Source organism: Python bivittatus, unplaced genomic scaffold (assembly GCF_059951505.1).
Source record: "Python bivittatus isolate LINGU-HERP-01145 unplaced genomic scaffold, Pbiv_v1 ctg000530_np1212, whole genome shotgun sequence".
Classification (NCBI taxonomy): domain Eukaryota; kingdom Metazoa; phylum Chordata; class Lepidosauria; order Squamata; family Pythonidae; genus Python; species Python bivittatus.
In genome coordinates, this window is record NW_028277085.1 from 5,992,693 (window position 1) to 6,017,372 (window position 24,680).

Here is a 24,680-nt window from a genome sequence, read left to right on the forward strand (position 1 = left end):
ATGGGACTGTGAACACAGATACCACTCTATGCAGGGCCGGCAGTGACCAAACTGTTGCATTCACACAGTCGTTCATGGGGGGTTCCAAACCCGCCCAGAGAGCCATGTTCAGATAGGCACAGCATACCTCTTTCCCTCAAACACCACACACAGACCTCACACATGGAAAGGCAGGGGGAGCCACAGGAGGACAAGGTAATCATGTCCTCTCTCCCGGGCACACACAGCGTGTATGGCTTATGGCCCCCACTGCCCATCACTGCAGCTGTCCAGCCTTGTCATTGTCTCTTCCTTTGGGCCATGCCATCGACTGTGACTCCGCCACATGTTCTGGACATTTCCGGGCACTCTTGGGGCTCACAGAACCTTTCCTGGAAGCCTGGGGGCTAGAGAGGCCTTTCTTCTGGAGCTGAGGGCTGGACTGAGCTGATGAAGTCTTTCTGCCCATGCTGGGGCTCCGAGAGCCCTTGGTTCTTGGCGGAGGTTGAGGAACCTCAAGGCTCTTCAGAGCAAGCAGCTCACAGTAACGATTGCATTGATGGGAGGCAACAAAGTGATTGAGGAGGGTGGGGCAGCAGCTGTCCTTCAGGCCTTGGTACCTGGCAGAGAAAGAAGGTTACTCCCCAGGATAAATTCCCCTTCCATCATTGACATACTCCTCAATTACCATTCACTGATGGGTCCCCCTAGTCTCGTGTCTATTAATGGCTTAGCTGGCAACCAAAAGACAGCTTCTGTGTTGGCAGCAGGCAGCCCAGAAAATGATTGCAATGGATGCAGCAGGGGAAAGATTGCAGGCCCGCCACACGTGGCCTGTGGGTGACTCACCATGGTTTAAATGCCTACATCACATCAGGATTCCCTGCTGGATTGTACAAGAGTTTAGCGTGGAGCTAGCCATTCTCTGTCTTTTGCTAAACAACTTTGGACAAAGGTCCCATGGATTCCCAGTTCTAGGAGTATGAGCTGCACAGAAATTTGATACAGCAAGAGGTAAGGATGCATCTGCCATGGTTTCAACCTAGAAGCAAGCCATGGCAATTAAGGGTTATGCCCTGAGATACACTGGGAGTCAAATAAAAAGATGCCAAAGCTGTCTATTTAGTAAGAAGATGAAAGCTACTAGTTAGTGACATTGGCAGATTCCTTCTTGTGCCAAAGAGTAATTTGGACGCAGCCCCAGTCTTGGCTCACTCTGGCTGAACCCAGTTATCCAGCCTGGATCGAAAGCTTCAAGGCGTTTGCTTCTAGCCAAGTGGTCACTTACCCCTTGGTTTTGGTAGCAATCTTCACATTGGTGACCTTCCATCCAACCCCTGCAAAAGAAGCTCTGATGAAGTAATGAGGTCACTCCTCATTTTTGTTCAGCAACAGCATCATGCTGATTCCTGGAATATCACCCTGAAGCCAGCCTCAATCAACTAATCCACAGCAGAGGTATGGAAATCTACAGTCCTCCCAATATTGCTGACCTACAACTCCCAGCATTCCTCAGCTGGGGATGATGGCAGCTGTAATTCAGCAGTGTCTGGAGGACACCAGATTACAGCAGTCTGACCTAGAGAAGCTTCCTGCAAGCCCTTCCCCTAAAAGTTAGGGGGTGTATCTGACTGCCCGCACAAGAGCCTCACCTTCCAAGTCTGTCACCAAGATATTGCCATTTGTCCACTGGTAAAGCCAGTGCTGGAAAGCACAGCATTTCTGCCCAGTCTCCGAGGGGTTGGCTGGAGCCAAGCTGTTGCCATCTCTTTCTCGTCTGCAGTAATGCTGAAACAAGCCGGGCAAGTCTTCCTCCATGGTTGCATAAGGAATATTGTTGGCTGGTCGATAGATTAGGTAAAGTGGGATTATCCTGTGCCAAAGAAGAAAGAAAAACAGTGCTCCTATTAGGGCAGCTTCAACTACCTGGAGACACTTCTGGTGTGGCCACTGTCTCCCGATTAAGATAGAAGTTGTGTTACCAGTCAAGAGCTTTTGAACATTTAAGAACTAGCCCTAGGAATAGGTCCTGCTGGACAGAGCTGAGGTCTGTACTGCAAAAAATACTGGTCTTCGACCACAATAAGGATGTTCTTTCTCTTCTACCCTGCAGAAATTGGCTCATTTACGAAACCTCTCCCTCCAAAACCTTTTGGCCTTGCTGTTCCTTCTCTTGGTTGCTACTGCCCGGTCTTTCCAAATGTGTGAACCAGGGACCACAGCACAGAGAAGGATTAGCACCATTCCCATCCTTCTCCTCCTGAGCAACAATGTTGACTCCACTGAAAGACAGGAATTGAATACATGGGGGCAGCAGGGACATACATGCAGTGAATACATTCCATCACAGAAGGACCACTGATGGCATCTTGGCCGCCTCATTGTTCCAACATGAGTAACTAAGACTGCTTCTCTAACACATGCTCTCCAGCTCCAGCACAATTCGGCAAATGGACTCAAGACCCCGATAGAATATGTCAGTGTTGCTGAGTCCCCATATACCACCACTGCCCAAGCAACCACCCCCCATCATCTTGAGCTATCAGTGGGAATCTGGAATTGCAGTCTCATACAATTAAAGACTGGGAGAAAGCCGCTTTTCACATAAACCTATGAAGTTTTAAACAGGCAATTCATAGCCCTGGAAAGATAACACTTACTCAGGTATTGACCCAAAGTCAGGAATGGCTCGGGCCTCTGCAGCAAAGATCTTGCAGTATTCCCGACTTGAATTCTGGATTTTACACTCCTGTAAGTAGACAGACAGTTCATCTTGACATCTTCTAACCAGACAGCAAAGCTCGTCTGTCTCCTCCCCACACAGGCAGTCTTGGGGGGAGCTTGGCTCCTTTTAACCTTGGTTTGGTTTTGGGAGTTCATTGGATAAAGTGGCAGCAACCTGGAGTTAGCTGGGGGTTAGCTGGGTGATGTGCAAATTGGAAAATGGGACAATGTGATAACCAGGGGAATGTGGGGTGTGAATACAGTCAGTAAGAGACATAAAGGCTACAGTAGCCTCGGCAACATCAGCCTGGCATGCCCTTCGTTGCCCATAATTTTCAACTACATCACTACCCATCAGGAAAGGACCACACGAAGTAGAAGCAGACAGTGCCTTGGGAATGAACCAGACCGTTGGTTTACAGCCCCCAACCTAATTAAAAACCCACTCTGCAGCAATATGTTCAGATTTTCTCCTGGCAACCCATGGGTAGGGGAGAAAAGTGGTGAAAACAGATTGGTCCGCAGAAGCGTCTAGTACAAACCACAGTAACCTGAAGGATGAAACGTGCATTGCAACGTCACAAGGCAACCCCTCACCTGTTACACTTGCATCCAAAAGTCAGATGCAACTACGTAAGTCATGGGGCTTGCATTGCAATGTCACGACACACATTGTATCATCTGGCCCCGTATTCCCTCCCTCCTCTGACATCTATGATTGTCCGAAAGAAAAAACCCATCACGGAACAGGAAAAGGAGATGTCTTCTTTTGAATAGAGTCCTCTTGGTCTGCTCTGAACAGGGTCTGCTTTCCAGGGTCTCAGGCAGAAGTCGGGAAATTTATGAGGGGTTGGGTCCTACTTTATGATTTTGTACAGGGCATAAAAATCATGTTTCATTTCCAAAGCATTTCACATTCAAACTTATTGTTTAAAAATGGGAGGGGAATTAACTGAGATCACAGGCAAACATCCTGAAATTTAACTAACTACATCAGTGTTTCTCAACCTTGGCAACTTTAAGATGTGTGGACTTCAACTCCCAGAATTCCCAGCATGGGAAGTCCAGCATGGGGAATTCTGGGAGTTCAAGTCCACACATCTTAAAGTTGCCAAGGCTGAGAAACACTGATTGACATTCATAACATACATTCTTTCTTGGGGAGCAATCATTTTTAATAATACTTTTTTATGTTGTTTTATAGTCTTATTGTACGCCGCCCAGAATCACTTTTTTGTGAGATGGGCGGCCATATAAATGGGATGAATGAAAGAAAGAAAGAAAGAAAGAAAGAAAGAAAGAAAGAAAGAAAGAAAGAAAGAAAGAAAGAAAGAAAGAAAGAAAGAAAGAAAGGAAGGTCCTGCTCTCGGATAAGGGCCTTTTCTAATTCTTGAGGATTGAACTTCAGCTCACAAAAGATCTGCTGGACTACAGAATTGGAGTCAAGCAAGGGGTGCCAAGCCTCTTTCTACCAACCTGAATGGTGATATCGTAGTTCCTCTCCACCAGTGTGTTCTCACTGCGTCCACCAAATGCAATGAGGTTGTGGACCTTAATAATACCAGTGTGCCCAGACTCAAACACCGGCTCAAGTCCATAAATGGCCCGGGCACGGCAGGCCTTGCGCAGAAATCCTTGTCCTGCCTCCAGGTCCTCCACCATGATCCGGCCAAACAGCTTATCCCCCCAAAAGCCAGAGTCAGCTAGGCCTTTGGCAAACACCATGGGGGTCATCTCAATCTCCTCTCCAGCTGAAAAGAATAGAAAAAGTGCCTTAAAGTTAATGAATTCCTAGCAGTAGAGACAGGAAGAGGAGAAACAGCCAGGTGGTGATCTGGGGCCACGTCTATTGCTGCAGCAACAGCTGAGGTAGGGAAGAAATCATACATGGTTTGATTCAACCATGATTTGTTGGACACACCATCTTGGCCTGTTTCACACATAATTCCTAACCCATAAACAACATTGTCTGCAAACACAACAGGTGGATTCACATATCACAGTGAGCCAAAAAACAGTCTTGGCCAGTGTATGGACTCAGCTAGTGAAATTGGAGGAAGGCATGGAACTTTGCTCAAAACATCCTTGAGTATAATAGCTTCCATTCTTGGAACTCTGGCCTCAGTATGAGAAATAAGTTCATCTCAGCCATCTCTCTTCTCTTCAACTGGAATGTCACCCACAGTGAGGAGCATGGGGGGCTCACATGCGTGATGGGGTCATGTTACCTCCAGGGGCATTGACTCACCATACCTTTTCCTGGTTGCACTTTACCTTCTATTTCTTCTTTGGAGATAAATCCAGACAGCACTAAGAAAAAGAGCAAGATGGGGAAAGATTTATATGGTATTCTGGCAAGAAGCTTCCCTTACTTAGAAGAAGATTGGAAAGGGGCATAGAGATCTTCATAGAGTTGAATTCAAACTCCATTCCTCGACTTGCTCTTTAGGAAGATACAAACCCACCTTCTTCTTTGACCCATTACAACCTCAAAAGGGAGGTGCTTTGCAACAGACTGTGTCTCCTGGCTACCTCTATGTTCAACAACAGTTCTCTGTACTTCTGTTGCAGTTCCTTGCCTTGTGGGGACCTCCCAGTTGTGCACACACAACTCTCCTCTGGGCATTCTATTTTCATAACTTCTGTGTGCAACAGGTTTCCTGTGGAATAGCTGGATATTACTGAACAGCAGCAAAAGCACTGAGGCATGAGGTAAGCAGAGAGCAATGGGCCAATGGTATAGTGTATTTTTCCCAATGGGGCATTCTTCAGAAATTGTGGAGTTCAGTTCCCAGATTCTCAATCATGCCCATATTGGTTGGGGGATTCTGAGAGTTGAAGCCCACAAATCTGGAAGTCATTAAGGCCATTATCATGCCTAGCAAGACTAAGTCAGGTGCAGACGGAAGTCTAGCATTCTGGCCATGAGAGGTATTATCCCTTCTGCTGCACAGACCTAGCAGAGGAGCATCTATCTATTGAGCAACTAAGTCTCACCTTGAGGGCTCAGCAGGAAGTCAGTACTGTCAGTCCCATATTCATTCTGGATGGTACATTGATAGACCCCGCAATCCTTCAGGGACATCTGCACAATGGCCAGGGCTGCCTGTCCTTCATCTCCAGAGCTGGAAGAGATGAGACCTAGAGCACATCCTGAAGGAATTATGGGGGATGATATCCACTCTATCTAGAATCTAGCTGGTTGGGGAAGGACTGAAGGTAGAGTCTTGGGCATGACAGGAAAAGCAAGAAAGGGCAAAAATTATGACACCCTTTTTAGGACCATCACACTTCTACTGCTACCCACTGGAGAAGTTTGCACAAGACTAACCTTCTTTTGACATCAGCTATGGGCACTTCATCCTTGTACCAAACTAGCTTGGAGTCACTCAAGATATTGAAGAACTGACACCATAGCTTCAAGTTCCCGGAAGCATCAGAGAACTGTTCTGCGCGGATCTTGCGGACTACTTGTGGCGCTAAGAAAAGATGACAAATAAGAGCAGTCAATTCTTGATCCCCCAATATGATGTTGGGATTAAACAGCTGCAAATCCTCAGTCTGCTTGGCTCTGAAAAGAACATTTTGGATTCTAGAAGGCAAGAACTATATTGACATAGGTTTCCATACATTTGTTCAACCCACAGTTCTGAAGGATCCTCCTGGATTAATTTCTTCCAATAAATGCATCTTTTGCAACTGGCTGCATCAACAATGGCAGCCATTTTGTCAAGCCTCTCTTGTGTCTCACTTTGGTGTGAAGTTGTCCAAGACATGCTTCCAAAATTTCAAAGGGGTCCATCAGCCCGAAAGGATGATCTACCCTGCTATTCAGCGAGACTCCCAGAATTCAAGAAAAGTGATCCAGCCTCTCAAAGCATCCTGGTTTGCTACCTTTCATCACTGCTACTGGTACAACTGTCTACTTGGAGTGCTGTTTCTCCAATATCTATTCCTCCTGGCTAAGGCAAGTGGAGGTGAGTCATGGTTGTCTGGGATCTGGGAAACCACAGTTCAAGCCCTAACTCAAGTGCAGAGCCTTTATTTCCTCTCAGCCCAACCTAACTCTCATTCCCCTTACGGTTGGAATAAACATGAGGGAGACCCTCCCCCAGAGACATTCCACTGAATTCCCAGAGAAAAGGCAGGATTCAGATGTGTAATAGACCTGGAAAAGAGAATGGTGGTTTCCAAAATATTGCAAGTACAGAACATCTGTACATTAATCAGGAAAATGGGTAACCACCTTCCCATTGTGTTAGTTGACAACTGGCAAGATCAAGGAAACCCTGCTGTAACAAATTTAGTGATAAATGGGGGACTAAAGTACATATACCCAGTTGCCTAGACTTGTAACCTTTACCCATTTTTCCCTTTTGAGAAATATAGTTAATAAGACACTCTGTAAGAATCTAATATTCAGGGTAGTAAGCAGTGGCTAAGGGCTGGATACAATGAAAGCAAGCAAGAAATACATACATACAGGTAGTCCTCGCTTAACAACCACAATAGGTACCATAAAATTGGTTGTTAAGCAGGTTAACCGTTAAGTGAGTCACCACGTGACCAGACCCAATTTTACGACCATTTTTACAATGATCGTTAAGCGAATCACTGCTGTTGTTAAGCGAATCATGTGGTCATTTAGTGAATCACGTGGTCATTAAGTAAATCCAGCTTCCCCAATGGACTTTTTTTTACCAGAATTTGCTTAACAACCACATGATTCACTTAAAGACATGATTCACTTAATGGCCATGGTGATTCGCTTAACATCGTAAAAAAGGTCGTTAAAAAGGTTACAAATCATGATCACATGACCACTGGAGTGGTGTGATGGTTTGTGACGGTCAAAAATGCAAGTACAGGTCATAAAGCACTTTTTCCAAGGCCATTGTAACTTCGAACCCTCGTTAAAGGTCATAATGTTGTAAAAAAGGTAACAAATCGCAATCATGTGACCACGGGGATGATGCAATGGTTTGCAATGGTTGTAAGTGTGAGTACAGATCATAAAGCACTTTTTCCAAGGCTGTCATAACTTCGAACCCTCGTTAAACGAACGGTTGTTAAGTCAGAAATACCTGTGAATAAAAATCACTTAAGAGGCAGATCTGCTACAAGATTTCTTCCTTCCCTGCTCAGCCTCCATCCATTTACATCCCCCAAAGGGAAGTCATTCTCAAAACTTCAACAATCAAGGTCTCCCTGACTCTCCTAGGAAGAGGCATTCACACATACCTTTAAATGGATCATTTGTTTTCCTAGATTCTCCCACTGGGACTTCGGTTGCACTTTCTTCTATACTCTCTGGAGCCAATGGGGAGCTGTCATCCTCCTTGCTTTCTTCTGCCAGCTCCTGATACATCTTGGGAACTTCCAGAGTTGCCATCTTCCTGGCAAAGGTTGGAGAGCGCTTCTCCACAGGAGGAGAACCTGGGGCTGGGGTCTGCAAGAGAGCCTGGCTCCTACGGCCCTGCTGTGGAGACACACTGGGACTGTCTCTCTTGGCCCATGCCTGACCCTCAAGGGCCACTCCTTCCATCTCATCAGCTGGTTTGGCTTTGGGTAGATAGATCTTACGACGGGCCCCAGATGCCAGCTCCTGGGGTGTGGCACTTGGTAGAGCTGCTGGGGTCTCACTGGCAATCTCAGAAGAGGGAAGATTCGGGAGACCTGCTGGTTCACCTGCAATGCTGCCTACCACAATTGAGGGAACGCAGGGCAAGGAAGGTGCCTCTGGTTCAACGCTTAGGCTCTTTTGGCAAGCCAGCAGCTCTTGGTTAATCATTCCTGTGAGTTTCCGAGAAGTCTTGGGAGTCAGCTGCAAGTTTTCAGCACTTTGGAAAAGCTGATTGGTCTCAACCTGTTCAAAGATCTTCCTTGAGGTCTTGGGAGTTAATCCTGCAATGCCCGTATCTGGCAGGTGTTTTGGAATAGCACTTAGTGGAGTCTTCTCCTCCACAATCTTGGCTTCTTGCTTTGGGCTGCCTTTGCTTTTCTCTGACTCAGTGGTGATCTTTAAGAGCAAAAGCAAATAATTTTTCAAAGAAGAAACAAGGTCTTGGTGCTGCTCTTTCTCCAGTGGTTGATTCTCCTCCACTACAGCCTCAGGATGAGGAGAATTCTCTATTAAAAGAATATCAGAACCTATTTTTTCCTTTTCCTTATCTCTAACCTCTGTCTTCTTGGTGTAAGTTATAGGCTCCTGCTTATCTTTTTTACTCCTTGGAGGAACCACATATTCTTTCTGCACACAGACCTCCTTGATAACAGTGCTGGTGACTTGTTGGTCTGGTTCTGAAGCCACCATCCTAGCTGGTTGCTGAGTTTCTGTTTCTCTCTTAACATCTTTTCGCAAATGGGCTGCAGATTGGTTCCTCTCAGCAAGGTCTTCTTTAACTGGAGAAAGCAGAGTTGGTTCTTGGGAATCATGAAGCACAGGAGGTATCATCACTGTTGGAACTGGAGGAGGACCCTCTGAAACAATTTGAGAAAGATCTGGGGTTGCTACAGCAACTTCTGGGAGCAGCAGTGGTCTCCCTATTATTTCAGATGGTCTCTTCCCCTCAGGCACTAAATCCATTTTGGGACTGGGTATATTGTCTCTCAATAACTTAACCATTTCTTCTTGTTCTTCTTCTCTCATGCCTTCAGTCCGAGGAGCAACTTGGTCCAATTTATCCATGGGTCTACCCTTAAAATGGGCTTCCTGGGCTGGTAATGCAGGAGTAATTGGCTTTTTACTCTCATGATTAGGAGGTAGTCCTCTTTGGATTTCATCCTGGCTCAAACCTGGAGAATACTTTCCCATGTCTTCCTTCTGAAGCAGATTCTCCATTCCATTTGGTAGTGGGACACCAGAAGAAATGGCTGAGAGATTCCAAGAAGTCACTGGACAATTCTGGAAAATTGCTGGCTGGTGATCTTCCAGGTGTAGCATCCCCACACCTGAGTCTTGGATTTCTGGGCTGGAACCAGTTTTCTTCTCTGACCATTTTATTCCTAAATCTCCAGGGATATTTTTCCTTGGTGAAAAGTAAGTGGTTTCCTCTTTTCCTTCTTCCCAAAGCCTGGAATTTGGAGACTGCAAATCACAGGCAACAGACAAGCTTGACTGTGAGTTTTCTGATGCCTGCGAAGAATACACAGTCATTATTTCAAAACTATTAATCATGACCAGCAAACCCTCCTCTCACTTTAAATTCTGCATTTGAAAAACTTGCATTTGCAAACTTGTTTCCCCTCTCCAACCCACTCTTCCCTTTGGAGATCTCTCTGGATTGAGAATCATAGCAGAGTCTTTTTACTTTTGCTTTTATCTTTGTTTTGTTTTCCTTTCTCCCCAACTGTTCTTGGAAGCACTATGCATTTTTCTTTTAATTCTTAAGATGTTAATTGCACTTGGGGGAAAGCCAACCTCAGAAATAATTTGGATTTTGATACATTCAGGTATTAGGAGCAGAGAAAATTGCATTCTACATCAGAAACAGAAGATTACGTTTTCCCTCCCCAATTTCAGCAGGGGGAAGTCTACTTTTCTTAAAGCCCCTTAATAGCACTTGCCTCTTTAACATTTGGTTCCAAGAACCTAGATTAACCTTGCTGACAACCCTTAAGCTGGTCTACAGTTCAAGAACAAGCAACCCATGACATCTAAGCCCCTTTTGAGCACATGGCTCAGGAGCACACATGAAGGCTTGGCTTACACACAGCACACTCAAACACACACCACTGAATTAATCTTTTTTCTGGTTTACACAATATAGGTAGTCCCTGGGTTAAGAACACCTGGTTTACAGACAACCCATAGTTAAGAACGGAGCCTATTGTAGCAAAATTTGAGTTAAATACACATTGATTTGAGTTAAACACACAATGGTTGGAGTTAAACACACAATGATTTGAGTGAAATACACAATGGTTCAAGTTAATTACACAATGCTACTTATACAGTATTATACAATAATACTGTTCCGGCTTACGTACAAATTCGACTTAAGGACAGATCTTGGGAACGGAACTTGTTCTTAAACTGGGGACCACTGAGATATTGAATGGTAAACTAACTGATCAGCTGGGTTTGCTCCATCTGCTATGCCCCAGAAGAACTAACCCCGGTTAAAACTAAGTTCAGCATATTGCATGAATAAAGCTGCCAAGCCTTTAACTGGGATTGTGCAAATCCCTGTGAAAGGTAAGGGATCACTGCAACCTGAGTAACTGTCAACTGCACTTTAGCTGTTAGGAGCTACTGTGCTAGGTTAGAACACCCTCACAAATCAGCAATGTTATCTGACAACTGAATCAGTTGGGAACTTGCCAAAATGTGTAACATTCCACCTCCTCTGCAATTTCTCTATTAATACAAAACCCTTCTCTCTTCAGACGAAAGGCCTCCGATAACTTTTCGGCATCTCTGGCCGCAGCATATTTCTTTACACAAATGTTGTCCATGCAATCCTTTATGCATCTACTCAGGAATGAGCCCCATAAAGTTTAATGTAACAAGGACGGTCCCCTTCATGGCAGACCTTCGTTTTGTGTTTTAAGATTCAGCTGTTAAAAATGGCTAAATTGACTTGTTTGATTAGGGAAGGAACAACAAGGACTTTTATAAAAGACTGAAAACATTTAATGGCAGTGTTTCCCAACCTTAGCCACTTTAAGATGCGTGGACTTCAACTCCCAGAATTCCCCAGCCAGCCAGTGTTGAGAAACACTGCTTTATGGATTTTTTGCTGAAAATGGACAAAAACGAACTGATCATCTTGGGATTTACTGATTAAAAAGGGTTGTTTATGGGAAGATGGGAACCATGATATATAATTTGGGAGGGCGGAAATGGTAATAATTATGTTTGTTCCTGCTGTAAAAAAGTCACTTCTTTAGATACTTTTCTTTTTCTTTCTCTTTTCTTGACATTTGCTGCTTTTCCCTTTTGTATCTTTTCATAGCTTTTTTCCTATTTTTTAACATTTCTGCAGTTCTCAGTACATATATATATATATTTTTAAAAAGACTCAGCTGTTAAAGAATGAGAGAGAAATAACAACTGGTGTAAAATAGAACAGTTTGTGGCATCTTACTCATCATTCATCACCCTTATTCTTTCTTGTGCCTGGTTTTACTGCAAAGTTATTTTGCCATAGGTACCTCTGATGTAGATTTGATGGACAATGTGTGAAAATAAGTCTTATTTTTATAAGGTGACAGAGAGGGAACAGGGGTCCTTCTCTACAAGAGAAGGGTGGACGGGGGTTTGTTGATTGCTTTCAATTACCGTATACAGTTCCAAACCTCAACAGTTTGGCATAAATCCTTTTTGGAAAACTGCTATCACAACAGAATCAGGCACCTGCAAAACTTTGGGTAAACCGCTGCTCCTCTGCCTTGCTGAACATGGTTGAAGCTGCCTGTGTTGCTGCATACCGGCTGGACACACACAATATGCTAAGCCCTACACCACAATGTTACATGCTATGCCCAAATAAAACCACGAGATGGCTTAATTAGTTCACACAAAACAACAGTTCAGTTCCCACAACACACTAAATTGCAAACGACCCAATTCCATTTTAGCTTAGCCGAATGAATGTGTTACATGAACGCAGTCACTAGGTCACCTGGAGCAGGAACAACCACATCAGGGATCACAGGAAGAGAGAGAGTTTTGACATTCCATCTATGGTGATGTTATCGAGCAAGTTACACGACTTGATGCACACTATCATATTTGGAAGAAAATTGATCCAGAATTTAAGAGCACCCCCTTTAAAAAAAGGAAGTTTATTTCCATTATTGCATTCTCAGCTCCAAAGATAAATCCTTTGGAGTAAAACCCACCATCCTTCTGGGCCACTGCCCTATAGGTTGTTTTCCCTTTGAGCCCTTCATTTGTCTTTCCTATGGCTCTAAACCTGCCCATGGTTCATTTTCATCTTTGAACAAGCAAAGGCCAAACTTACTTCCTTGCAAACATTTAACAGTATTCAACAGATCTTTAAAGAGCACTGGTTGCAGGAGGGCTTCATTCTATATCCTGCATCTGCGGACATCTGTTGCTTGCTTGAACAATTTTACAGTTAAAGGATCACCAACCAGTTGGGCGTTCATGGCTTCCCCAACGAACAGTGGTCCTTAGCCCTCCTAAGCTTGGAATTAGCCTCCCCCACCAAGGCTTCCATGGTTATGCCTGTTCCCATTCTTAGCTTCACTTCTGCATCCAAGGCTGGAGCTCTTTTGCATCTCCTAAAATGGTGACACGCCAGACAAATTCCAAAGAGACTGCAGTCCAATCACCAGGACACACCCAGGTGCTGAAAGCCGTTCTAAGAGACCGATAAGGAGAAGGAAGTCAACTGGACGGTCCCTCAACAGGATCCGAAGCTCTGGTGAGTCTGCTCGCATACCAGTATATCAAAGCATACTGTTCCCGTGTAAGAGGAGGGCTGTGTGCTTACTAGATTAATTACCAATTTTTATTAGAATTTCTGAATACAATAGAAGTGTAAAAAATTAAAGGAAAAATGAGAAAAAGGGAAGATGGAGAATAAGGGGTTTCATCCCTTGTCTCCCCTCCTTTCCTTGGTCTAAAGATGCTTGGGGCCTCAGTTCTAGAACTGAAAACGAAGCACATCCCAAAGTCACACATCCGCCCAGCCCTGGAACAATGAAATTGGTCTAGATGGGCCAATTATCTGACTCAGGACAAACATCTTGTGTCCACATTCCAGAGGTCTGCCAAACCCCCTGCAGAACTCTGGAGTTCCCCAGCAAGGCAGTCCTGCATCTTCTAGAAACATGAGACAGCCTCCTTCTGCAGCCGTTTGGGCTGGCCATCCAGCTTCAGCCTTCTACGTCCCAAAGGAGCCCACCTACACACCACCCACGCCTTGGCAGGCGGCTCTGGATGCCTAAATAGTCAGGAGCATGAATCTCTGCCGCATGAAACCCGATGTTAGGAAACTTCATCAAATGAGAAAGGCACACGTACGCACCCACCCTTCTTTCCTACTGCCGAATTGTACGGAAAACAGGCATCAAAGCGATGGGAATAGATGCTGGGTGAACCAGGCTGGTGAGAGTCGGAGACAGCTGAGGACAGGACAGTTGAGAAGGAGGCCTGGAGTCAGAACAGCTTTGAGTCCTGACTCCACACGGGCTCACGTATAAACCAAAGCTGAGCTTGGCCCTCCCTGTGTGGATGTATCTGACCCATCTGGTTGCCAGCTGCCGAAGGAAAAAGGAAGCCAGCCACCCATTCTGGTGTCTTAAAGCCAGGGATTAGTCCTGGCCCCCCAAAAGACCACCCTCATCTTTTCCTGGTCTGCCAGCTCCTGCATGTCCCTGCTATAAATAGCCAACAGAACTTCTGCAGTTGCTGTTGAGCTAACTGGGAAGCATTTTGCATGAGGTCAGCCTCACCCAAAAAAAAAAAAAAAAATAGAACTTACAGTACCTCAGAAGGCCCTGGATCAGGCAACAGTTTCTCCTCCAAGGCTACTGGGGGAAAGGCTTGCCTTGGTTCCTGCAAAGGCAGGGGCAAACCCACATGCCCAGCCTTCTGGAGCTGCAGGTCTGGCTCAGCTTCAGGGAGGGGAGAGTCCAGCAAGTCTGTTTCACGGATGAGGAGTTCCCCTTCATTCTCCACTGCAAAGGGAGGTGGACTCCCAACTCCTGTTGGCCCAGCTTGGCCTGGCTCCGAGGCCCTGCTGCTTGGATGTCCCACCCTATGTCCCATCTGGGCCTCTGTCGTGGGCTCCGCAGCCCGGCTGGGGTGCTGGAATCGCTTGGTGTTCAATTTCCTGTCTGTCCCAGTGGTTACCACTTTGCTATGCTTTGTCTCAAAGCCCTCAGCTTTCTGCCTGGCCTGCGTTTCATTTCTTACTTTCTCTGGTTTAGACCTTTTCAAAGCTTGAACAGTCGCTGGAAGAGTGTCCTCCACGTTGGAAAGTTTTCCTGCAGGAAGGGCCTTCTCCGTAGACCTTGTCTTACTTTCTGGCACTTTCTTCTCAGCTTTAGGCTTTACCCCAACATCATCATATATTTCTTTTAGCGAAAAATGTCTATCTGGTTTGGAAGGGGAGGGATGCAGTGGGGACTTGGACTTTTCTTGGGGTTTGGCTTCCACTGGCCTTCCGTTGACCGTAGGAGATGCTACTTTCTGGGATGACACAACAGGCACAGCATCTTTCTGCACAGAGATGTTTCTCCTCTGTTGCAGATCATCCTCTTGGTGGGAAACATCCTGGCCTGCACTTGGTGCAGCTGCACTATCTTCCTCTTTCTTTTTCTTCTTCGCTGCAAATTCTTTGGTCACAATTTCCACCGTCTCGTAAATATATTGAAGAAAGCCATCGTCGTTTCTTTCCCCATTTTCTTCCCCACTTTCAAGAGTGGCGTCCCCATTGGTGGTGGCCACTTCTGTTTCCAGATGTCCTGTTATGAAGTCATTTGGGAACAGGGAGGTGGCAGTCAGAGAGGCCTCTCTGTTCTTGGCATTCTCATCTTCACCAAAGCAGGCCTTCCCATCTGGGATCCGCACCTTGGCCACTTCCTCCTCGTCCCAGAGAGAGGTGCCCGAATGCATCCCCAAATCCCCCGTCAACCGTCGCTTCCTCTGGAATCTGTCTGGGCTCACTCGTCTCAGCTGTTCCATTTCCATGTTCTCTTTCCCTCGCTTCCTGCTCTGCTCTATCTCGCACAGCTTGGCTTCAGCATTCCTCTTGAGTCTGGCAAACCACTGTTGGTGAATTTTGTACTCCGTCATGGTTCCAACCTCCAAAACACCAGAACAGGACACAATGCCCTTGTTGTTTCTTGCTGAAGCCTGGTAAATGGCTGCATCTTCCTCTTGACACCTGTGAGCAAAGAGAAGCACCACTGTGAAGCAACTCTGGACAGAGAGAGAGAGATGAATTTGTTATGAATAATGAACAGCCTTTCTCATCTTGATGCTCTCCAGCTATATTGGGGTTCAGTTCCCAGAATCTCCCAATCAGGATGGCCATAGTTGGAAGATTCTGGAATTTGATAGGGAATACTGTGAGCAAAGTTCCACATATCTCTAGAGCACTAGATTGTGAAAAGCTGCCATAAGGGATGTCAGTTGTATTATCTCATGAATTTTAAATGGATGGACTCAGGTGGAAAGAGAGTAGCTTGTCCAAGGTCCTGAATTACTGTGCTGGGCTCCAGAAAGTAAGTTACCTCAACATGCACTGGACTACTACTCCCAACATCCATACTGAATGGCATGATGGGAGCTGAATGAATTCCAATACATGGAGGACAACTGCACGAAGGTCAATCAGCTCTCCTATTTTCTCCAGTTACAATGGTCAGAGGTGGAAAAAATAAAAAGCCACGACAAACTAGTATGCTTTCTAAGGGTTCATCCACACATCCCCCAAAGTGCAGTTGGAAGACTCAGAGCTAACCATTTTCCAAGGATTTATTTTTGCGAAACAGCCTTCTTCTCATCCCCAGCCCCTAGCAGAAGCCATCTAATTTCATATTTATCTAATCAGATGTTCAAGTGATGTTCTTCTCCTGACATAAACCTTGCTATTGGCACTATTTGTGGTATATCAGCAGTGATTGTAATGACTATGCAGCAGGGGTTGGGAACTGCCCAGATATACTGGCTGCTTTCAGCTACTTTGGGCACACCACACCCCCATCAATTGCTGGCAACTTCCCTCCAAGATCATTGTGTCTTGGGTAGGAGTGACGAGGAAGCACCAGGCATCTGACGCAGAACCTCGGTTAGGCATTACGCAGGCTCCTTATCAACCCAAATAGATAAATGCCTTATAAAGGCCGCACATTTAGAAGGTGCATAGGTTGGAGAAGGCTGATGTAGATGGCCTGAAAGGACAATTTAAGCACAATCACACAGGCAGAATCCATCAATGTCAACTAGTCAGGATGGCCACATCAAATTTAGAGAGGCCGTATAACTCTGAAAATCAATTTCCCAGGGAACAAGGATGAGAGATCTGATTGGTCTCCAAACCAGTTCATGGACCTCTTGGAGACATGGACCTTTGGGTCAAATCCAGCAGAGTTTTTGTATTCTTTATCAGTAACACTGTTGCCAGAACTGTCTTAATTGCTGCCAAAGCAATATCCTTCTTTCTCACCCAGGCTCCTAACAAAAGTATCAGTAAAATGTCCTCCCCAGCTCTGTATGCGAATGGAACAAAAATGATTTTAGCCTTCCAGGGCACCAATCCAACCTGGCCAGGAGACAAGAAATTAGACTGCTAAATCCCCATGGATTGCAAGGCAGTCTTTCTTAGAATAACTGGAATCATCTGCTTGTTTGTAACAGCATTTGACCTTGTGTTTAGGATACGATACAGGTCTGGACAGATGACGTTTGGAAGATATCATTCTGGGCTTAGCTGAACAATACATGGGCTTTTCCTCTACTCACACCAGTGACAGCTGCTAAATAGGTATCACCCAAGAGATAGGCACTCTCGTCCTTCCTTACTTGTACAACTGCAGAGTGTGTCGGTTCCCATGTCGGAAAATCTCATATTTTGGCAAGCCACAGTATCGATCCATTTCTTCATCATCTTTGTACCAGGTCACATCTGGCTGTGGGTATCCTGATTAGGACATTACACATTAGCAGAAGCAGCATCAAGGAGCGCTCATTCTTGAGAAACAGATCTCGTTCCAAAATAAACATGGAAACATCAGTCTTTTGCATGTGATACCAGCTTATACAAGTTGCCCTATTCTGTATTGATTGCTCTGGCCACAATAGGAAGGCCAGTTTGAGGTTGGGGAAACAAGGAATGCTGAAAACAGACACTTCCTGTCCAGCCACTGAAAGGGAGGTTCAATTCTAGGCATGCTGAGAATATTAGCAAGAAACTGTTGAACAACCTTCTCCAATATGATGGCTACCATATATATTAAGATTGCCCATTCCCAGAATTGCTGGCTAGGAATTCTGGGAGTTGCAGTTTCAGCACATCAGGAACACACTGAGGAAGGCTGCTCTGAAACCATACGGAGAAATCCCACAGGTAGATGCCAAACATCTTTATCTGTGTTGACTTCATTGCTTTCAGTTTAGGAGAGAAGAGACAACACAAGAAGAGGACAGAAGCAAAATCAAGGATAGAGAGAAAAATATTACAGCTAGAAATATGTGGCTTAGCTATAGTGAGGAATGCTGACTTGGACCTAATGTCCAGAGTATAGCTTAATCACACTGAAAATATCTTCTAAAAATGAGTGAAATCAAGAGATGGCAAGCTGTGATCTGGATGTATAGGAAGGAAGGAAGGAAGGAAGGAAGGAAGGAAGGAAGGAAGGAAGGAAGGAAGGAAGGAAGGAAGGAAGGAAGGAGGGAGGGAGGGAGGGAGGGAAGGAAGGAAGGAAGGAAGGAAGGAAGGAAGGAAGGAAGGAAGGAAGGAAGGAAGGAAGGAAGGAAGGAAGGAAGGAAGGGTCTCCAAAACCAGTTTTATCAATAAAAGTCAAGTTTTGTTTCATTAAGATGACCTTCTTGTTTGCTTTTATGTACTTACAATATTTCTATAAAGTTTGAACACTTTATTTTTTTAATTTTTGGAAATATTATTGCCAAAATTGGGAATCTGCGTAATGCCCTTTGACTAGTTTATATCTCAGTGCACATTAATTTGGCACCAAAGTTAAGCATCTTGTGTGGACACAACCACAAGAGGCCTGCCTGATGCAACAACAACCTATGAAAGGTATTATCCTTAACTCAAACTAGGAAGAGAAGTTGCCAATTTTGCACCACTTGGGAAAAAACAACCGTTTCCAAACAGGACTTGTAAAGCAGTGGAATCAGGTGATCTTTCCTTGTTACATTCAACATAGACAGGAGATGAGAACATCCCCACCATTCTAGGAAGTGAGGCTGCTTTGGTGGATTTAAGCCTGAGGTTAAAAAACAGACACTTGGTTGAAGGCCAGTCTCTCCATGGAGAACCATACGTCACAGCCTGTAAACTGAACCCAAAGTTTCCATTGGGCCAAAGCAACAAGGGTTGCATCATAGCCTCCTTGTGTCCTCTAAGTGCCTTTGGTCAACAGATGCCTTTTCAGTACAATGATATCATACCACCTGCATGACTACTTGCCTCTGAGCCAAAAGGGGTCCTTGCGAGGATCTGTGCTATATGCGTCGAGGGCCAAGCTCAACAGAGGGATTGTCTTTCTCAAGAACTGTCCCCCCATGCAAATTGAAGGGATTGAACTCCCATTCTAATCTAGCTTCCACCTATTGAAGCCTCGGATGGAAAGAGAAGTCAACCCTTAAAAGGCATGAGCCTCCAACCAGGACTCTGCAAGAACAGAGGTGTGGAACTTCCACCAGCCAGCCCCTCCATTTCACAAAGCAATGGGTAGGGCCAAATCATGAAATACCATTGACCTCATTGACATAGACACATCATTAAAATTAAATTCAATTAATGCACTTACTCTCCAATCACCTAATCATTTTCTGTCCTATCACATGAAAAGTCCCAAATTGGTAGCAATTGTCTCCAAGGGCCATATAAGAGTCTTTTAAAGGCAGCAGGGGCTTGGACTGGCCCCAAGAGGTATTCAGATGTTTGTGAGAATGCTCAATCCTACTGAGCCAAAAAATATCATCTTAATATCTCCCATAAAATGTCAAGTCTGCTCCTATGGGACCTTCCTGACTGATGGTTTTGCTGTGGCAAAGAGGATGGAGAGAAAGGAGGCAGCTTGAGCTGTTCTTGCAAGTTCCCAACTGCCTCTCCTCCCTCTAACTCAAGTTCTCTTGGGTCAACAAAAAGATTAACCCCATAGCCAATAACAACTGATATCAAACAGAATATTGTTTAATTGACACGGGAAGTCAGTTTTGAAAAAGTTTTGTAAAAGAGAGGCTCTCCGTATCAATCTCTAAGGACACAAACTCCAAAGTCTGACTTAGGGAAAAAGAATTAGGTACAGAGAAGATGAAAGTTAGATTTTTGAATAAGAATACATCTTCATGGTTCCAAAACATCATCCTAAACAAAACATATGCTCTAAGATGGTGCAGAGATTCATCTCAACTCCCATAGTCCTCTATCTAGGACCAACTTAATGCCATCATCAACAGAAGGCCTTGTGTCATCTTAAAAGCAACTCAAATTTCTGGTGTGAATCAAAAGCTGATGCCACAATAAATAGGCCACTGGACTCAATGGTTTTGCTGCAACAGGCCAACAGCTGACAACATTTTGACCACCTCCTGCTCAGAATGGCGTAAAATATGCAAACAAAACCCAACTTTTCTTTGTGAATTTGCAGGGATATTTTTCCCAGTTTCCCTCAAACTATGTCCCATTTGCAGAACTACAGTATGTATCTACCTGCTTCTCTTCTTTTTGAAGGCAAGACTCACAGGGGCTCTGAGGATGAAAGAACAGAGCTCAGCTAAGAGCCAGATTTAGAGCAGAAAGGGTGTTAGACTCGGTCTTAGGTCTCCACTCAATCATCTTGAAGCTTCAGAAGCTAATCCTGAGACAAGGAGGAAGATCAACTCTCTGGCAATTCCCTCTCCAGAGCCCCCCCCTCCCCCCCATTTCTAAAATCAGCCACTTACAACAGCCTCCTTTCCCATTTTTCCATATGGCTGCAAATAAGGTTCCTTTCAGGCTTTTTCATCCTGTCTTCTCCCTTCTCCTCCTTAGATCTCTGAACTCGGGTGAGGTTCAGAAGTGAACTTAGCCCACAAGCACACACCATGTTGCAGCAGCCTACACCTGGCCTCCAACCTCCACTCCCTAATGCAAACACTTGACAGATTTCTGTGCCCACCTTAATTCCACTGTTGTGAAAAGTATTTATCAATTAAGAGTTCTCCAATGAGAACTTAAAAGTCAGTGCAAAGACAGTCCTGAGGCAGGTTTGGAAATATTCCCTTCAATTTACGCCTGCGTCCATGTGGATCTGCTTCACCATTTGCTTCACTGCTCTATTCTGCAAGAACCCAGGAAAACCTCTGGCCCCTCTCTTGAAGAGCAAAATGCATCAGTGAGATCACTATAAAATCATTTTTCCTTTGTTCTCTACAAAAGATGCCAAAAGAGAGCCAGGCAGGTGTACCTGGTTTGCCGCTGCTACTAGGCAGAAATTGTTCACCCCTGGGCTTGCAAACCCAACCTTAAGAAAGTATATATTTCTACCATGTCAGGCTTTGTTTTTATAATTGGATTTCATTCTTGTAACTTAGTTTGTGATGGCCGAAATGCCACAACACAGTACTGGGAAGATGGGTCTCAAAAGCAGATTTTGTCTGGAGGTGGTCTGAAGTTCAATGTCAAGGATTTCCAGTTAAGTAGGACCTAGCTGAATTTACTCTGTGTGTGTGTATGATGTAAAGTGTGTGATTTTAGGGCTAATTTGAAGAAGACAACATAAACATGTATAGCCCAGATCTGATCTTCACACGGTGATGGGAACAGAGCAGATAATTAAGTTGCAAACCTATCCAAATTATTTTCTCTTTGAATACACCTTTCTTACCAGGTACAGCTGAGAAGGGCCAGTATAGTGATACCTCCCCCCAGGAGGAACCGCTGTGCTCACCTGCGCTAACAGCCACAGCGATAAGAAACCACCTAACTCCTATTTCCCTTAGCAACAACAAGCGCCCACCTTCGGGCAGTAGCACCCACCTTTTGGGAGTGTTTTGCCCACCCAAGGATGTGAATAATTACTGTCTGCCAATGATCATGTAGTTCTTTGTTTCAAGAATGTATAAACGTTGTGTTGACTGACACATGTGTGCCTGCTCTGGAAATTATTCCCGGGCACTCTGCGTAGCATAAATACTTTTTGGTTAGTCTTAACAGATCACTGCACAGCTTTGGATGGATGGGTTTTGTTTTTCTCCTCAGATAATGCAATTCTTGGGAAGAATAACTGTGACCCCTAAATAAGACCAGCTGATGTTCCCCTGCCATTTTGGACTTCAACTCCCATCACCCCTAGCCAGAATGGTCAATGGTAAGACTTTGTGGGATATGTATTTGAGGACCATCTAGAGGGCCCTAGACTGTCCGGCCTGGTCTCTGACACATCTCATACAAGAGGATGAAGAGACAGACACACACACAGATATGCACACAGTGCCCCAAATATTTAATCGTGTCCCTAAAGGGTAGGCAATCGTTAGCTTCCAGCATAAATCCAATCTGCCTCTTGATAATCGTATGTCTTGATAATCATGTATCTTGAAAGAGGAAAGAGATGTGTTTAAAAAAAAAAAAAAGCAAGGGTGGGGGAAAAGGTCTTACTCTGGGCCTCTCATCTTGCTGTGACAGGATCTTGCACACCAAAATGATATTTCTCTTTTCTGGAGGTGCCTTTTTCATAACCCTCTCCTGAATGCCCATTGGTTCCTGGTAGTTAAGAAGGAAAACTAAGCTTAAATTCATGAGCTTATTCCTATTGTCAGGGAGTGATATTCCATCACCATGTAGCTGCTCCAGGGGCGGACAAATGAGAGAGAGAGGAGTCCTACCAACAGTTCTCCACCAAGGGCAGACTGAACCCAGAACTTCCTGCGTGCCAGACACAAAGCTCTTGTCCTCATCCCCAAATGCAAAGAATGGGGACAGGAATTAAACTCACCAGCTTTCCTCCCATCTTCCAGGCACAGATCTGGGACATTTTGCTTGAGTCCCTGTGGTGCAATGCTTTCTGCACAACCCATCTTTCCCCCATAGAAATCAGTGGCTGATCCACCACAATGAGGAGGCTACAGGCTGCAGCTCTGAGGCTGGAGGGGGAGGGGAGTACCAGCTGGCTTGCCATCCCTGCCCCTTCAGCTGGCCAAACATCAGAGGAGTGACGTGGCCAAAGGGAGTGAAATAGGAGCTGCCTTGCTCTGCCCCAGAATCATGTCAAGGGGAACTATCCAAGAACTTGATTAGTCCCTTTCCCACCATGAGCTCCAGTTACATGTCTCAAGCCATTACCAGTAGCACAGGTGCTGTTAAGGGTAGCTGGCATTTGCAAGCACTGTAGAACTCATGTGCAGTAGAAATCCACCCCAGGTCTATGGAGGTCTGCCCAAACGATACACGGGTTTCTTGAAACTCTCTGGGGGCACTGCGGTTGCGGTTGTTTTAAAAGGCAATGTTTTACCTGCAATGGCTACCGAAAATATAAAAGCAAGGAAGTCACTTTGAGCCTTCGGCTGTGCATTGATGCAGTTTAAGGGTCTCCAGATGTGCAGATTACAAACCCCAACATTCCCAGCCAGCAGAGTCATCATTCCATTAGTTTTGTTTGGATTCTGATAAGACTATTCCACCACCATCATCATCACCATCAATGTATAAGACAGTGTTTCTCAACCTCGGCAACTTTAAGATGTATGGACTTCAATTCCCAGAATTCCCCAGCCAGCCATGCTGGCTGGGGAATTCTGGGAGTTGAAGTCCACACTTCTTGAAGTGACTAAGGTTGAGAAACCTAAGGTTGAGGTGAGAAGGCATTTAGAAGTTGAGGTGGCTCTATGTTGATTGGCACTGTCTGATAATTAAAACAAAGGGGACACTAGTTTGACCTTTTATTGTACTTTTTGCTTATTATGTATCGTTTTAGGCCAGCGATGGCGTACCTATGACACATGTGTCAAAGGTGACATGCCACGACGTTTTAGGTGACATGCCAGCATTCACCAACCCCGGACAACAACTATTCTGCCTGTCTGAATTACCAAAGAAACGGAGTTTGTTTTACTCATATTTCATTTTTGTAATTATTTGACGTTTCTTTATATATTACATAGCACTACACATGATTGGACTGTATTTTTTTAAATACATGAATATATAAAGAATTGTTTCTCTTTCATTTGGCGGGGGGTGACATGCCAGCAGAATCGAGATAGGCATTTTCCAAATGTTTGATATGCCAAGCCCAAAAGGTTTGCCATCATTGTTTTAGGCTTTTTATTGCTGTTTTATTGCCAGAACCTTTGGATTTTGTCAAGGTAGAATGATGAATAGATAATAAATTCCCTTGCACACATGTGCTGTCTGCAGAAGGCAACTCTTACACTGTGTTTGCACAATGCACTTACATTGGTTACTTTATTAATCCGTTTCTGGGTTTGCACACTACACTGAGTCATAAACTCATCAAGTGCATTGAGTTTATGCAACCAGCTAAGCCACATACACACACAAAAAGCTAAGATTAACACTAATTAAGCTTAGCATGTTGTGTGAATGCATCTCCTAGGTCTATCCATGACCTGGTTGACCCTATAATCAGAAACAGCTTTTGGGTGAGCGAAGACAGAGTCAAACTATCATGATTCTAACCACCATCTATAACTCACTGGTCTTGCATATTCTGTCTCATTGTTTCACTGAAGAATATCAGTAGTTATCAAATGGTAGAAAGAATTTCTAAAGGGAGAACTGCCCCGCCATCCAAACGGAAGGAAACCCTTTATATGGACAGGGTATCGAGACTATAAATTGTTGGAAAATGTGGGGGAGGTCAAACATGAATCCAGAAGCTGTTATTTTTACTTGGCTATGGGGAGAGCGGCGCGCTTAAAATATCAGCCACTGATCAAAGCAACTAGGGTGAAGACGGAGTTTGCAGTCATCAGAGGTATTCTAGGACCAGTAAAAGGGCAGAGAGCTCTGATCAGGACATGAAGTAAGAAGGTTACAGAAGACCAGAGACAGTTCGTAGTAAAATCAAATCAGAGACAGAGCAAATGCACTTTGCACCAAAAGAAGGACAGGGGAAGGAAAAAGAAAAGGAAATCTTGGTGCCCCAGACAGAGCAAATAATAAAATAAGTCTTTTCTGATTTAGAGAGATTTATTTTTCAAGGATAAGATTTTAAAAAAAGCAGTATCTGTTTATTTTCTTCCCCACCCCCAAAGACTGGTAGAAAAGAGGTGGGAAAAGGGAAGAACCTTGTGACTGTAGCAG

At 44.7% G+C, this 24,680-nt stretch overlaps 1 protein-coding gene across 2 annotated transcripts in view; it reads right to left on the reverse strand.

The window, feature by feature from the left end:
- Positions 1 to 241: 241 nt before the first annotated feature.
- Positions 242 to 24,680, reverse strand: part of ALPK3 (alpha kinase 3) — a 35,384-nt gene continuing 10,945 nt past the window's right edge. Inside the window, exons 4-14 of one of the 2 annotated variants that reach the window (XM_088148473.1) lie at positions 17,207 to 17,324; positions 14,165 to 15,566; positions 7,945 to 9,838; positions 6,035 to 6,182; positions 5,701 to 5,828; positions 4,978 to 5,013; positions 4,180 to 4,454; positions 2,640 to 2,728; positions 1,632 to 1,852; positions 1,268 to 1,316; positions 242 to 599 (exon numbers count right to left, since the gene is read on the reverse strand). In XM_088148473.1, coding sequence (XP_088004599.1) covers positions 257 to 599; positions 1,268 to 1,316; positions 1,632 to 1,852; positions 2,640 to 2,728; positions 4,180 to 4,454; positions 4,978 to 5,013; positions 5,701 to 5,828; positions 6,035 to 6,182; positions 7,945 to 9,838; positions 14,165 to 15,566; positions 17,207 to 17,324 — 4,703 coding nt within the window. In that variant the 3' untranslated portion in view covers positions 242 to 256. Of the gene's footprint in view, positions 600 to 1,267; positions 1,317 to 1,631; positions 1,853 to 2,639; positions 2,729 to 4,179; positions 4,455 to 4,951; positions 5,014 to 5,700; positions 5,829 to 6,034; positions 6,183 to 7,944; positions 9,839 to 14,164; positions 15,567 to 17,206; positions 17,325 to 24,680 lie in introns of those variants that run through there. The other variant, XM_088148474.1, reaches the window with a different exon arrangement.